This window comes from Tenrec ecaudatus, chromosome 12, assembly GCF_050624435.1.
Source record: "Tenrec ecaudatus isolate mTenEca1 chromosome 12, mTenEca1.hap1, whole genome shotgun sequence".
In the NCBI taxonomy this organism is placed as follows: domain Eukaryota; kingdom Metazoa; phylum Chordata; class Mammalia; order Afrosoricida; family Tenrecidae; genus Tenrec; species Tenrec ecaudatus.
This window is the reverse complement of record NC_134541.1, coordinates 33875537-33890135: the sequence shown is the minus strand read 5'-3', so window position 1 is coordinate 33890135 and position 14599 is coordinate 33875537. Positions and strand designations below refer to the sequence as shown.

Here is a 14599-nt window from a genome sequence, read left to right as displayed (position 1 = left end):
GGTTATGGGCATCCATGATGTTCCCACAAGTAACACCATACTTAGTGGTGAGACACTGAATGTTTTCTTCAAAAAATCAGGAACAAGGAAAGGATGTCCATTCTCAACATTCCGCTCCAACCTAGAGGTGCGAGGCAGCGCAGTCAGTCAAGAAAAAGAACTAAGAGAGATCTGTAATTGAGTGGACGAAATACAGTAGATTCTGTTCTCCAATGACATGATCTTCAATATAGAACAATGCAAGAAACATACAAATAAACAATGAGCCCGCAGCCAGCGGGTCGATTCTGACCCACAGTTACCTTAGCAGCGTTTCTGAGTCTGGAAGTCTGCGGGAACGAGCAGCTTTGTCTCCCACCTGCAGAGCGGCTGGTGGATTTGAACTGCCCTGGTGGATTTGAACTGCCCTGCTGATGGGTAGCAGCCCCACGCTTAGCTGACAGTGCCAACAGGGCTCTTCCATCGAAACTATGAGAACTAACACACAAGTGTGGTCAGATTGAAGGGCACAGGACCAATCGTTTATGACTACTGTATTTCTACACACCTGCAATGAACACTCCAAATAATGGAAACATTCCATTTACAATGGCATGGAAAAGGTGTGTGTGGGGGCGCGTGGGGGGAATCCTTTGCCTAAGCATTTAATGAATACTTGAGACTAAATGTAAGTGAAAAGAAATGAACAGACCTAAATGGGAAAACATCCTGCTCGTGGACTGGAAGATGGCAATACGCCCTAAATCCAACTCAAACAAATGCAGTCTCTATCAAATTCCAGATCTCACTTTATGTTGTCGCAGCAATGACTATGTCGCTGCCAAGTTGTATATGAAAATGCAAGAGATCCAAAAGAGTCTTGGGGAAAAAAGCAAAACAAGAGTCACATTTTCCAATTTCAAAACTACATGCTCTATCTTTTCCCATCTTTAACTCTTAACCTATTATATCTTTAGAGTTAAACTGTGTTTACTGTAAAGCTACAGTAATCAAGACAAAGTGGTAGCGAGAGAGCTGAATGGAATATAGAATTTAGATTCCAGAAACAAAACCTTACATTTATGGTCAAATGATTCTGAGGAGGAGCAACAAGGTGATTCAGGAGGGAAAGCACAGAACAGCCGGTGTGACGAGTAGTACTGGGACCTATTTGCAGAAGAATGAGGTTGGACCCCCCCCCCGCCCACACCATATACAAAAATGAACTCAAACTGTATCAGAGGCTTAAAAGTAAGAGCTGAAACTGTAAAACTCTTGAAGGAAAAATAAGAGTAGATCTTTGTCACCTTGGCTTGATCTAAAAAACTCACTGCCATTGAGCCAATTCCAGCTCACAGTGGTCCTTCAGGACAGGGTAGAATAGCCCCTGTGGGGGTCTGAGGTGGTAACTCTTTATAGAAGTAGAAAGCCCATTTCCCCCTCCCCACAGAGCAGCTCATGGTTTCTAACTGCTGACCTTGCAGCCCAAGGCATAACCCTCCACTCCCTCAAGGCTCTGGACCTTAGACGGGGCAGTGCTTTCTCAGCTATGGCGCCGGAAGCACACGCCTTGGAAGAAGAGAAGAGGGGGTCAGACACACAAGAATGAGCAAAGATACAGTGACCTCGCTCTCTCATCAGAAATGCAAGCAAGAAGCCAGTGGAATAATCTCATTTTAAATCATGAAACTCTCCACCCAGCACCCTATGCCCAATGAAAACATCTTTCGAAAATAAGGGTGAAAGGAGCACATCCGCAGAATGAAAGGCGAAAGAATTCGACCCCAGACCACAAGAGAAGCTTTCGAACAAAAAGTGTCGTCGGTGGGAAAGGAGGATGGAGCCAGGGAATGAAGAGCCGTGAAAACAGCGACTCCGTGGGTAAATGCATATTGTTCTGACTCTGAATCCGCTGAAAGCTGACGGTTTAAGCTAAAATAAGGACAGCGTCGTGAATCTTAGAACATGCAAAAGTAAAGTGCCTGGCAACCATAGCATGCTACATGTGATGCCTAATACCATTTGAAGATAGATTGTAGTAATAAGTTACAGACGTATCCTCAGCCCTAAAGCAACCGTTAAAATAACAACATAAAGCACCACAAAGCTTTGGGATAAGCCAACAAAGGAGATAAAATGAAATAACGACAACACAAAACTGGGTAATCCAAGAGAGGAGGTAAATGAGAACAAAAGAGAGGAAGCAAATGGAAACAGAGTATCGACCATCATATTAGACACAAATGGCACCAACATTCCAATTCAAAGGCAGAGATGATCAGATTGCCCAAAAGAAAATAAAACCCAGTTATATGCCGCCAACAAAACCAACCCCCTTGCCCCGAGTTGGTTCCGACTTGCAGAATTCTGACCCTGTAGACACAGAACTGCCCACACAGCTGTTTTTGTGTGTGTGTGAGTGAGTGAGTGAGTGAGTGAGTGAGTGAGTGAGTGAGTGAGTGAGGTGAGTTAGAGTGAGTGAGTGAGGTGAGTTAGAGTGAGTGAGTGAGGTGAGTTAGAGTGAGTGAGTGAGGTGAGTTAGAGTGAGTGAGTGAGGTGAGTTAGAGTGAGTGAGTGAGGTGAGTTAGAGTGAGTGAGGTGAGTTAGAGTGAGTGAGTGAAGTGAGTTAGAGTGAGTGAAGTGAGTTAGAGTGAGTGAGTGAGTGAATGAGAGAGTGAGAGAGAGTGTGATGTGAGTTAGAGTGAGTGAGTGAGTGAGTGAGTGAGTGATGTGAGTTAGAGTGAGTGAGAGAGTGAGTGAGTGAGGTGAGTTAGAGTGAGTTAGTGAGTCTGAGTTACAGTGAGTGAGTGAGTTAGAGTGAGTGAGTGAGTGAGAGTGAGTGAGTGAGTGAGAGAGTGAGTGACTTAGAGTGAGTGACTGAGTTAGAGTGAGTGAGTCTCTGCGTTAGAGTGAGTGAGAGAGTGAGTGAGTGAGTCTCTGAGTTAGAGTGAGTGAGTGAGGTGAGTCGGGTGAGTTGAGTGAGTGAGTGAATGAGTGAGTTGAGTGAGTGAGTGAGAGAGTGAGTGAGTGATGTGAGTTAGAGTGAGTGAGTGAGTTGAGTGAGTGAGAGAGTGAGTGAGTGAGTGAGTTGAGTGAGTGAGCGTTAGAGTGAGTGAGTGAGTTAGAGTGAGTGAGTGAGTGAGTAAGTGAGTGAGTGAGGTGAGTGGGGTGAGTTGAGTGAGTGAGTGAATGAGTAAGTTGAGTGAGTGAGTGAGAGAGTGAGTGAGTGAGTGTTAGAGTGAGTGAGTGAGAGAGTAAGTGAGTGAGAAAGTGAGTGATGTGAGTTAGAGTGAATGAGTGAGTCTGAGTTAAAGTGAGTGAGTGAGTGAGTTAGAGTGAGTGAGTCAGCAGCTGGTTGTTTTTAGTGGAAGCTGACTGACCGATCTTTATCCAGTGCCGCCCTGGGGAGAGGGCGGGGGACTGACCTTTAGCTTGGCAGTTGATGCTTAACCATTGCGCCACCTGGGCTCTTCCCAAGAAACACATTTTTAAATAGAAAGATGCAAATAGGTTTGAAATTAAAAGATGTAGCATGGTAACACCAGGGCAATGCTGGCAGTGGGTAGCACCGAGTAGAACGGGACCATCCACTTTCTGAGACTGCACATCTTCTCCTGAGCAGTCTCATCTTTCCTCTGGGAGCAGGAAGGGGATTTGAACTGCCAGTTTTGTGGTTTGCAGCCTGATGCATCCATCACCAGGGTTCCTTGAGCCAACACTAGCTAGCTAAAAGAAACCTGGATCGGCCATTACATGGCAAGGGATACTGCAGGGCAAAAATGTTACCACGGATAAAGAAAGTTATTTCTTAATAATAAGGGAGTCAATTAAACACGAGGGCATGATAATTCCCCACATTTATCATGCTGGGTAAAGTAGAGGGCAGCAAAAAACGAGGAGGTCTTCAAGGAGATGGACCAAGGACACTGAAGCTGCAGCAATGGGCTCAGGCATGGGAATGACTGAGAGGATGGAGCAGGACCCGGCAGCCTTTCCTTCTTTTGTGCCGAAGGACAGGTGGGAATCGCAATTTAGAAGTGATAGACCACTCCTTGAAAGATACAGATCGCCAAAGCTCACTCAAGAAGAAACAGAAAACCTACTTATTAAAGATTTGGAACCAATTCTACACAAACGCTTTCCAAAAAAAAAAAGAAGATGAGGAAATAGTTCTCAACTCATTCGGTGAGGCCAGCACTATTCTGACAGCAAAGGGAGCAAAGAAATGACAAGAAAGCAAATAATCCCACATGAACATAGATGCTGAAACTATCAACAAGATTTCAGCAAATTGGATTCCACTCTGTATTCCATGGGGTTTATCCAGGGTAACCGGGGCAGTTTAACTTTAGAAATTCCATCCATGTAATTCACCATATTAAGAAACTACAAAGCAACAGAAATAGGAACCATAATTTCCTCAACACATGTTGCAAAGGATTTGACAAAACATATCCATTCCTGATTTTTTTTAAAAATAACTCAGTAAACTAAGCGTAAGAGGGAATTTCCTCAACCTAATCCAGGGCACCCCTGGAAAAAATAGCGCTAACTTGACACCTAAGGAACAACTGAATGCTTTTCCTCTGAGATCAGCAACAAGACAGATGCCTGAGCGCCCGCTACTGATCCACACTGAACTGAAGTGAAGCAATCAGGCTGCAAAACAACATGAATAAAAGACTTGAAAGGAAGCTATAAACTGCCTTTATTTGCAGACAACATGATTGTCTCAGAGAAGCCCATGAAATCTAAACAAATCTACTAGGGGAAACAAAAGTTAGTTGTATTTACATATAATAAAAACAGTTGAAAATAAATCTAAAATAGCCCATATAGTATCACCAAAATAGAAAATATTTAGGGAAAAAGCGTACAGGGAGTGTGAAAGATTTATACACTAAAATCTACAAAATCTTGATGGGGGAGATTAAGGTCTTGATAAAAGGATAAACCTTCATCATAGGTGGGAAGATTCAATATTGTGAAGTTATCAATTTTCCCAAAGCTGACCTAGAAGTTCAGCACAATCAAACTCCCTGTGGGCTACTCTGTAGACACTGATGAGCTGGTTCCAAATCCAGCTGGAGATGCAAAAGACCTAAGAATAGTTAAAATAATTTTGATAAAGGACAAAGTTGGAGGGTCTATACTACCTGATTCAAAGAATCATTATAAGCTATAATAATTAAACTAGTGTGATTTACCAACAGAGCAGCAGAGAGTTGAGAAATCACCTCAAACATACATGGACATATGATGACAAATGACACATAATGACAAACAGCAAAAGCAGAAACGAGTATCTTTTTCCAAAATAGGGTCCCTAATCACAACTGAATGTCTGTGACAAAATGTATCCCAAATGACTCACAGGTCGAAAAACAGAGCCTACAGGTACAAATGTTTCAAAAGAAATCTTAGGTTAGATTAGACAAAGATTTCTTTCTTTGTTTTAAATCATTTAATTGGGGGCTCGTACAATTCTTATCACAATCCATACATACATCCATTGTAGACAAAGATTTCTTACGTATGACCCCCAAACACAAAAGAAAACAAAACGATAAATTAAGCTTTACCAAAATGAAATATTTGCACGTCAAAAAATATGATTATGCAAATAAAAAGCAAGCTATTGAGTGGAACAGCATTTTTGCAAAGCAAAGACTTGTATGCGCAGTACATAATGAACGTTCAAAATTCAGTAATAAATACATAGCTCAATTAAAGAACAGGAAAGGGAAAGCTCTGAACAGACACTTCATGAAAGAAGATCGATGGGTAACGAATTAGTACATGAAAAGAGGCTCCGTATCATTAGTCATTCTAAGTAACGAACTCACTTCCACTGAGCCCATGCCAACTCACAGCGACCCTACAGGGCAGGGTAGAACTGCCCTTGTGAATTTCCAAGGCTGTAACTCTTTCCTGGAGTCGCCAGCCTCCTTTTTCTCAAGTAGAGTGGCTGGTGGTTTTGAACCGCTGACCTTTCAGCTTGCAGCCCAACCACTGCTCCACCAGGGCTCCAAGAGTTATGCAAATCAAAACCACAGTGAGATACCACGACCCACCAATTAGAATGGCTAAAACTAAAGAGAGACCATACCAAGTGTTGGCAAAGGATCAGAGGAATTACAACTCCTATACATTCCTGATGGGAATGTAAAACGGTTCGATCACTTTGGAAAAACATTTTGGTAATGTCTTGGAATGGAAGACTTAATAATTACCGGCCACATGATCCTGATACCCACACCTAAATATTCAAAGGAATAGTAAGGCACACATAAACTTGCACACAGATGCTTACAAAGCTTTATTTGTAATAGGCGAAAACTGAAAGCAACCCCAGAATCTGTCATAAATGAATGGGATAAGCACATTTTGGTATATTCCATACAACAGAATACTGCTCAGAAATAAACTATTAATATATATACTACACGATGAAAGAACTGAAATGTAAAAAATTAATATGCCGAGTGAAAGAAGATAGGGGGGAAAAGACTATATAGTGTCTAATTCCTTTGAGATAAAACCCTAAAAAGTGCGAGTGAATTGATAGCGACAAGAGGGGAAGAGGAGCCAGCACACAGGGGCACGAGGAGGCACACGTTCACTGCCTTCATTGTGGTGGTGGTTTGCTTCATTAGCGTACACATGACAAAATTCCCCAAATCGTATACTTTACATATCTCACTGGTGCCTTTTTCTGATCTCAATTGTATTTAAGCTATTTTCTTTTTTTACATTTTATTAGGGACTCATACAACTCTTATCACCATCCATACATATACATACATCAATTGTATAAAGCACATCCATACATTCCCTGCCCCAGTCATTCTCAAGGCATTTGCTCTCCACTTAAGCCCCTTGCATCAGGTCCTCTTTTTTTTCTCCCCTCCCTCCCCTTTCCCCCCTCCCTCATGTAACCTTGGTAATTTATACCTCGTTATTTTGTCATATCTTGCCCTATCCGGAGTCTCCCTTCCCCCTTTCTCTGCTGTCCCTCTCCCAGGGAAGAGGTCACATGTGGATCCTTGTAATCAGTTCCCCCTTTCCAACCCACTCACCCTCCACTCTCCCAGCATCGTCCCTCACACCCTTGGTCCTGAAGGTATCATCCACCCTGGATTCCCTGTACCTCCAGCCCTCATATGTACCAGTGTACAGCCTCTGTCCTATCCAGCCCTGCAAGGTAGAATTCGGATCATGGTAGTTGGGGGGAGGAAGCATCCAGGATCTGGGGGAAAGCTGTGTTCTTCATCGATACTACCTCACATCCTAATTAACCCATCTCCTCTCCTAAACCCCTCTATGAGGGGATCTCCATTGGCCGACACTTGGGCCTTGGGTCTCCACTCTGCACTTCCCCCTTTATTTAATATGGTATATATATATATACACATATACACATACATATATACATATACACATATATACACATACATACACACACTTATATCGTTGTTTGTTTTTTTTTTTTGCATGATGCCTTATACCTGGTCCCTTGGCACCTCATGATCGCACTGGCCGGTGTGCTTCTTCCATGTGGGCTTTTTTGCTTCTGAGCTTGATGGCCGCTTGTTCACCTTCAAGCCTTTAAGACCCCAGACACTATCTCTTTTGATAGCCGGGCACCATCAGCTTTCTTCACCACATTTGCTTATGCACCCATTTGTCTTCAGCGATCCTATCATGGAGGTGTGCAGTCAATGATATGATTTTTTGTTCTTTGATGCCTGGTAACTGATCCCTTTGGGACCACTCGCTCACTCAGGCTGGTGTGTTCTTCCATGTGGACTTTGTTGCTTCTGAGCTAGATGGCCGCTTGTTTATCTTCAAGCCTTTAAGACCCCAGTCACTATCTCTTTTGATAGCCGGGCACCATCAGCTTTCTTCACCACATTTACTTGTTCACACACTTTGGCTCCAGCCATTGTGTCGGGAGAGTGAGCATCATAGAGTTCCAATTTAATAAAAGAAGGTATTCATGCATTGAGGGAGTGTTTGAGTAGAGGCCCAAGGTCCTTCCGCCACCTTAATACTTGACCTATAAATATAGACACATAGATCTATTTCCCCATCCTCCTATATATATATTTGCATGTACATGTCTTTGTCTAGACCTCCATGAATGCCCTTTGACTCCTAGCTCTTTCCTCCATCTCCCTTGACTTTCCTCCTGCCCTACTACCATGTTTCATCGCCACCTGGGCTAGAGTATACCTCTTCTCTAAGCAACCTTACCCTTGATCATTTCCCACCATGCCTGCCACTCCCCCTTCTCTACCATTTGGGGTCCCATGTTTTCCCTTGTCCCTGGGTTTGTTAACACCACTTCCTTACCCCCTCTACCCCCCCACCCCAAGTCCCCCCGGAACTGTCGGTCCCATTGTTTTTCATCCAGATAGTTCATCCAGCCTGTCCTATTCAGACAGACCTGTGGAGTCACTAACATGCACGAAAACTAGACAGAGGAAAACAAAGCAACAGTATTAAGCTATTTTTTAAAAGGCAAGGAAAGCACATTTCTAAATAGCTTTTGCTTTAGTTCTAACATATTTCTAAATATGTTCAAGGAGAGATACTAACAGGAACTCTGGTACTTGAAATGGATTGGTAATAACAATATGAGATATGAAAATATAAGAGAATACTTTATAGAAATGCAAGTATACTTTAAATGATATAAGTCAAGAAGGGTTAAAACTTAAGAAGTCAGAGATAAAGAGCAAATAAGCCAAATGGAAGAAGAAAGTAATAATAAAGGTATACCCAGACGTTAATAATGCAGAATAGAATGGCAGGGCCAAAGGTTGGTGTCCTGGACTGAATTGTGTTACCCAAAACATGTGTCGATTTGGCTGGGTTATGATTCTCAGTGATGTAAAATCTGGCAGTGATGTAATGATGGAAGAATCATCCCCATGAGATTAGGTGGGACAAACCAATCAGTCCTAAAAAGGATTAATGGGGTGGGGGAGGAGAGGATTAAGGTGGGATATCACACTTTGGTTCAGGTCACAATCCTTATTCAATGAAGGGAGCTCCCCTGGGGTGGGGCCTGCATCCCCCAAGAATGAAGTCCTGAGGACACAAGGCCCCTGCACTGAGAACCTCCTAGACTCAAGGAGGTTGATGCCAAGACGCATGGAGCTTTCCAAGGAAGGCCCAGGTCCACAGACACCAAAAGACACAAGACAGTCCTACCCTAGAGCTGATGGAATGAGAACCTTCAGACTTCCCAAGAGAACTGGTTTCTGTGTCTTAAGACCACCCAGTTGTGGGATTTGTTATCAGCGCTAGATACTAAGACAACTGTCAACATCACAATTGTGCACAGGATGGTTAAGGTGCTGGGTGAACTTGGCCAGGCGTCAGTCTCCGTGGTTTGGCAGACACTGGACAGGCTGCTCTTCCATAGCATGGTTATGCTCTGCTCTGTGATCTGACCTGTGTCCTCAGTGGTGTGGTCTTCATCTAATATACAAGAGGGCTTCAAAATGTGTGTGGAAATCAGGGATGACAGGATCAGGGCATTTTCCCACCAACTGGCTTTTATTTTTAATCATTTTATTAGGGACTCGTACAACTCTTATCACAATCCATTCATCCATCCATTGTGTGGTCAAGCATATTTGTACACTAGTTGCCATCATCATTCTCAAAAGGTTTGCTTTCTACTTGAGCCCTTGCTGTCAGCAACTCCCCACCAACTCTTTGAAGCCTTTTTTCATATAGATGATCTGTTTTGATCCTGCATCTAACTCATCATCCTCTGACCCCTGGTACTGGCCATGGGAGCCAATGGCTTCATCTCTAACTGGAGAAATTTTGGATTCATCAGACCCTGCAACTGCACAAGTCAGGGGAAGTCTCCAACCTGCTGCTTGCCCGGGGGGTTAGGACCTCAGAGCTTCCACAGCTGTGTGGGCCTTGCCTTGAAATGGGTCTTTTTATTTATTTACTTCTTTCCCGGATTCCGGTACCTCCAGCGAACGGAGCCTAAAATAGCACATATCCTCCTACCCAGCTCTTCTACTTCCAGGAGATAAATTCACGCGTGTGTGAAATAACACACAGAGTCATTCATCGCAGCCCTGCTTACCCCTGAGAAAGAATGCAAACCAGCCCATCCATCAACAGGAGACGCTTGGGAGAAATTATAGTCTATCCATAGAACATGCAGAAATGCGCTCCCAGGTGCACAAGGGAGTTTCAGAAGTTCACAGGACGCAAGACCAAAAGGGAATGGAATTTCCCACAAACTTTGGGAGCCCTCTCATATATTGTTTGGTGAAAAAAGAAAGGCGTGGAAAGGGTGTTTGGCAAGCAACTAGTTTTACAAAAATAAAGGTAAGAAATGCATAAATAATGCATGTATATGCACAAACGATCTCAGAAAGAAAATGGGCAACAATGGCTGCTTATTGCAGGGGAATTGGTGGATGGAAGACAGAGGTGGAAGGCTTTTTTGGGTTTTGTTTTGTTTTTTTGCTTTTTGTTGTAAATCTCTTTAAACTTCTAAAATCTTTTAACCAAGTGTCTTGAGGGGTACCAGCCCCACAATCAAATAGGTCCAACGGGTGGTTGTGTCATTGAGACATCAGACAAGGCATGCAAGGGCTCACCTCTGGGAGTGCCATGACTGCAGGAGCCAGGTCCTCGCAGAGAGAGAATACACTTCCAACCAAGGCTATAGTATATACACTCCAGGGGCATGCAAGCCCCCCTAGTTACAGGTAACCACATTCGCAACAAAGTGGGCTGTACCCTCACCAGAGAGGTCCCTGAGCGCATTGGAGGGGTAACTTAGCATCAGTGCCAGGGGCAGGGAAGGGGGCGTGGCCGTCTTCAGAGGCTGGAGAGCAATAGCCCATGTCTGCTCCAAAGGTTAAAGCTGCCGCTGCACAGCAGGCAGCCCCGTGCTTGTAAGCGGTCATCTTCAAGTAGCACCATTATGGGAGGAAATAGCGGGGAACAATATTAATGATGAGAATGTGATTGGGACTTCTCTACAACGCACAAGGGTGAAGGCCTCCCTGCACCCCAGAACCCCAGCCTGCCGGGCTTCTTAGTATATGAGAATAAGGGATTCATCCGCATACACTCTCTTCCTGTTCCCTGCTTTCCACAGTGTCTTACCTACTAAAGGGGCAATAATACAGTAGCTTGTATTCTGATATAGATTTATTTCTAAGATACATGGTTACCACCCTCCATGCCCCCACCAAAAAAAAAAAAAAAGCAAGGTTGACTATTTTGTAGATGGTCCTTAGCTGACACAAATGGCTTGTACATGACTGCTTTCCGTAGTCCAGGTCCTCAGAAACAAAGACCTGATGACCATTTCTGTTAAGATTACAACCAAGAAAGCCCTATGGGGCCCTTCCACTCGGTGACACAAGGGGCCTCGCTGAGTAGCAACTGACCTCACAACAGCGGGCTGGGTCGGCTGCTGTTGGTGTTAAAGCACGTGGACAGCATACAATCACAGAGGGGAGCATTTCCCGACATACTCCTCTGTGTCACGGCGCCTTGGGAAGGTTGGACTTTGTATGTGACTTTCCAGGGTCACCGGGGGTCAAGTGCCCAGCTGCTAACCAAAAGGAGGAGGAGGTGATGGTCAGCTTCCATAAAGACGTACAACCTCGGAAAACCAATTGGAGCAGCTCCTGCTCTGTCCTAGTGACCCCACACAACAGTAGGCCTGGGTTTGAGATTATATGAATTTCCTATTCAAAAGGAAATGTGTTTGTTTTTTTTAAAATTCTGGTTGGAGGAGAAGGTGTTTTCATGTGAATCACCTTGACAGGCCTGTGACTGAGACCTGCCAACTGTTTCCCCGCTTTTCAGATGAAGGGCATTCAGAGAAGTCACGTCCAAGAGTGGAGAGCGGATAGTCAGAACCAGAGGCCAGCTTTCCCGGACTTGCCCACACCAACCCCTCCAGCCTCTTGCAGTGTAACAGCTCACCTCTCACCCCCACCCAGTCCACCCTCCTGCCAGCCCCCCTCCCCCCATGTCTACCCCTGCCCCTTCAGTGGCCTCCTCTACCCACTTCCCTCCTGGGATTCCTACATCAGGGATGGCAGCTCCTAAACCCAGGTAGGCAGAGAATTTGCTAGCAGGGGCATTCCTTGTGGCTGCTTGCTCCTGATGCTGATAGCTTCTGTCCAGGACCCTGCGCCCCCCAACAAGGGGCCTCGGTGGGGGTGGGCAGTTCAGCTCCTCCCTGGAGCCACTGTCACTGAACCAGCCCTCCCTGGCCTGCAGCTCCCCAGCCCCTCCCCTGGCTGTACCTGTCAATAATGACCGGGTCGGAGGGGGTCTCGTTCCGGTTGCCACAGCTCTTTCGGTCACAGCACCGGCTGAAGGAAGGAGGAGGGAGGAGGCAAAGAAGAAGTGAAGAGATGATGATGATGGTGGTGTGTGTGTGTGTGTGTGTGTGTAGGGGTGAGCCCTTCACCAAGACAGGACAGCCCCAGGGTGAGGATGCTGATGTCCTTCCTGTCTCAGGGGACTGAATCCCAGGGCTAAGGGGAAGAAGACTGTGAGGGTCCCTCCTGGGGCCCTGAAGAGCCCAGCCCCGGGAATACAGGTTGTCCTGGAAACAGAGAAGGCCTGCTGGTCTCGGAGGGTCCGGGAGGGGGCAGACTGCAGGTCCCTCCAGGGCCTCTCTCTGTTCTCCCTCAGTACGGCGGCGTCATCTGCACATAGCAGAGTGCTCAGATTGTAAGCAGTGCGCTGGATGAATTTTCACAACGGGGGACCCCACCCACATAAGGAGCACCCAGATCAATAAATACCAGGTGCCCAGCACCTCAGCCTCCCCTACATGCCCTTCCCTCCAGAAGGGTAGCTGTCATCCCAGCCAGACTTTCTTCACAAGGAACCGCCTCTAAGACCCTGATCTCGACCTTGGGGGAGGCCCTGCCTCCAAAGGCAAAGCCCTGGGGTGACAGGTGAGGAGGACAAGAGCTATGTCCCCTAAGAGCCGCCCACCTTCTCCTAGAGCTGCAGCTCACTTGGGAGGCAGCAGCTTCCTTCCTCCTGCTTCTGAGCAAATCCCAGTGGCCTCCCCAGGTCCCTGGCCCAAGCCCTGCCCCCACCTCCCCGGGGAGCCCCTCCCCAGAGTTTTATTAGTGAAGCTTAGCAGTATCAGCAGGGACCCTCTCTCACAACAACACTTGGAAGAGCCACATAAACAGGCCGGGCTAATGGGGCCTCAAGGACCCAGGCCTCAGCCTGAGAGGTACTCAGGGGTTCAGCCTTCGCTTGTGCCCTCCCGCACCAGGTTTCCCCAGGGAGCTGAAGCGGAGGCTCTTGCCCAATAGGGGTTGGGACAGGGCTTGGTGGGAGCCCTTGGCAACCTGGTGGCCCAATGGCAAGGAGATCCCTCCCTCCGTGCCCGGCAGACCCGTGACCCAGCGCGCGCATCACACCTGCACATAATCTCATGGGTCAGCAGCACTCGACACATCTCGGGGTTCTTGTCCTGCCCCTCATAGATGATGGCCTGTGGGGGGGCGGGCAGAGCAGGGGCTGGAGGGGAGGCCCGGTCCCCCTCCCCGGGGAAGATCATCCCTCCCACTCGCGCTGGGGACCCACGAGGGCAAAGTAAAAGTGCAGGACTTAAACCAGGACCGCTGCTGTGGGCAAGAATGGCTCCCAGCTGTGCGCCTGCAGGTAGCTGTGGGTGAGGTCAGCTCTGCTGTCCCCGGGTCACAGGACTGAGGTGAAGGTGGGGTAGACACCCTCCTATCTCACCACCTCCACCGTGCTCCTCCCCGCACCCCAACGTCCTTGGGGTCTGCAGGCTGTTTCCAGGCCCTCCAGGGGCCCTCTGCCTGCTATTCATAAACGTGGCCCCTTTTGACCCATGCTGGCAGTTAATCAGTACCACCCCCCCCCCCGGGAGGGGGGCACTGCTTTCCTCGTGTCGCTCAGCCCAGGCCAGCTGCTTCCCCTGGGGCTGCTGGGTCTTCCTCCTGGGCTCCCAGCCTCTACTCTCAGCAGCCCTGAAGAAAGGAGTGAGCTTCCCAAACTGCAGCTCTAGCTTCCCAGTTGATAATCACCCCCCAGGGGGCGCCTCGGAGCCTTTCTCTATTTGTGAGCATCTCTGGGGGGGAGGCACAAACAAGTGCTCAACTACAAGCCAAAAGGCCAGGGGTCCAAACCTGCCCAGAGATGATGCAGAAGGCAGACCTGGAGGTTTGCTTCCGAGAAGTCTCGGCTTTAAAAAGCCTGCGGAGCCCGGCGCAGTCCTTCCCTGAAGGCAGGGGTCGCCCAGAGTCAGAACTGACTCAAGGACCAGAACTGACTCGAACACCCACTCACTGCCATGGGTCAATGCGACCCTACAGGACAAGACAGGACAGGGAGAACTGCCCTGTGGGCCTCCGAGACACCTTCTTCATGAGAGTAGAAGCCTTGTTGGTTGGTGGCTTCAAACTGCAGACCTTGCAGGTCACAGCCCAACGCATCACCACTACGCCACCAGGGGCAACTAGCAACAGTCATTTTCTCCCTAGAACTGCCCTTCCCTCCCACTGACCTGGAGACCACAGCCCTCCTTAAAACAAACCTTTTTTTCCTTTCTCGGAGGTTG

At 47.0% G+C, this 14599-nt stretch overlaps 1 protein-coding gene across 1 annotated transcript in view; it reads right to left on the bottom strand.

The window, feature by feature from the left end:
* The window catches only part of EBF4 (EBF family member 4), a 69662-nt gene that overhangs the window by 35490 nt on the left and 19573 nt on the right, over window positions 1-14599 (bottom strand). The window contains exons 6-7 of the mRNA XM_075563903.1: window positions 13434-13507; window positions 12291-12359 (exon numbers count right to left, since the gene is read on the bottom strand). Of these exons, the coding sequence (XP_075420018.1) occupies window positions 12291-12359; window positions 13434-13507 (143 nt within the window). The remainder of the gene's footprint in view (window positions 1-12290; window positions 12360-13433; window positions 13508-14599) is intronic.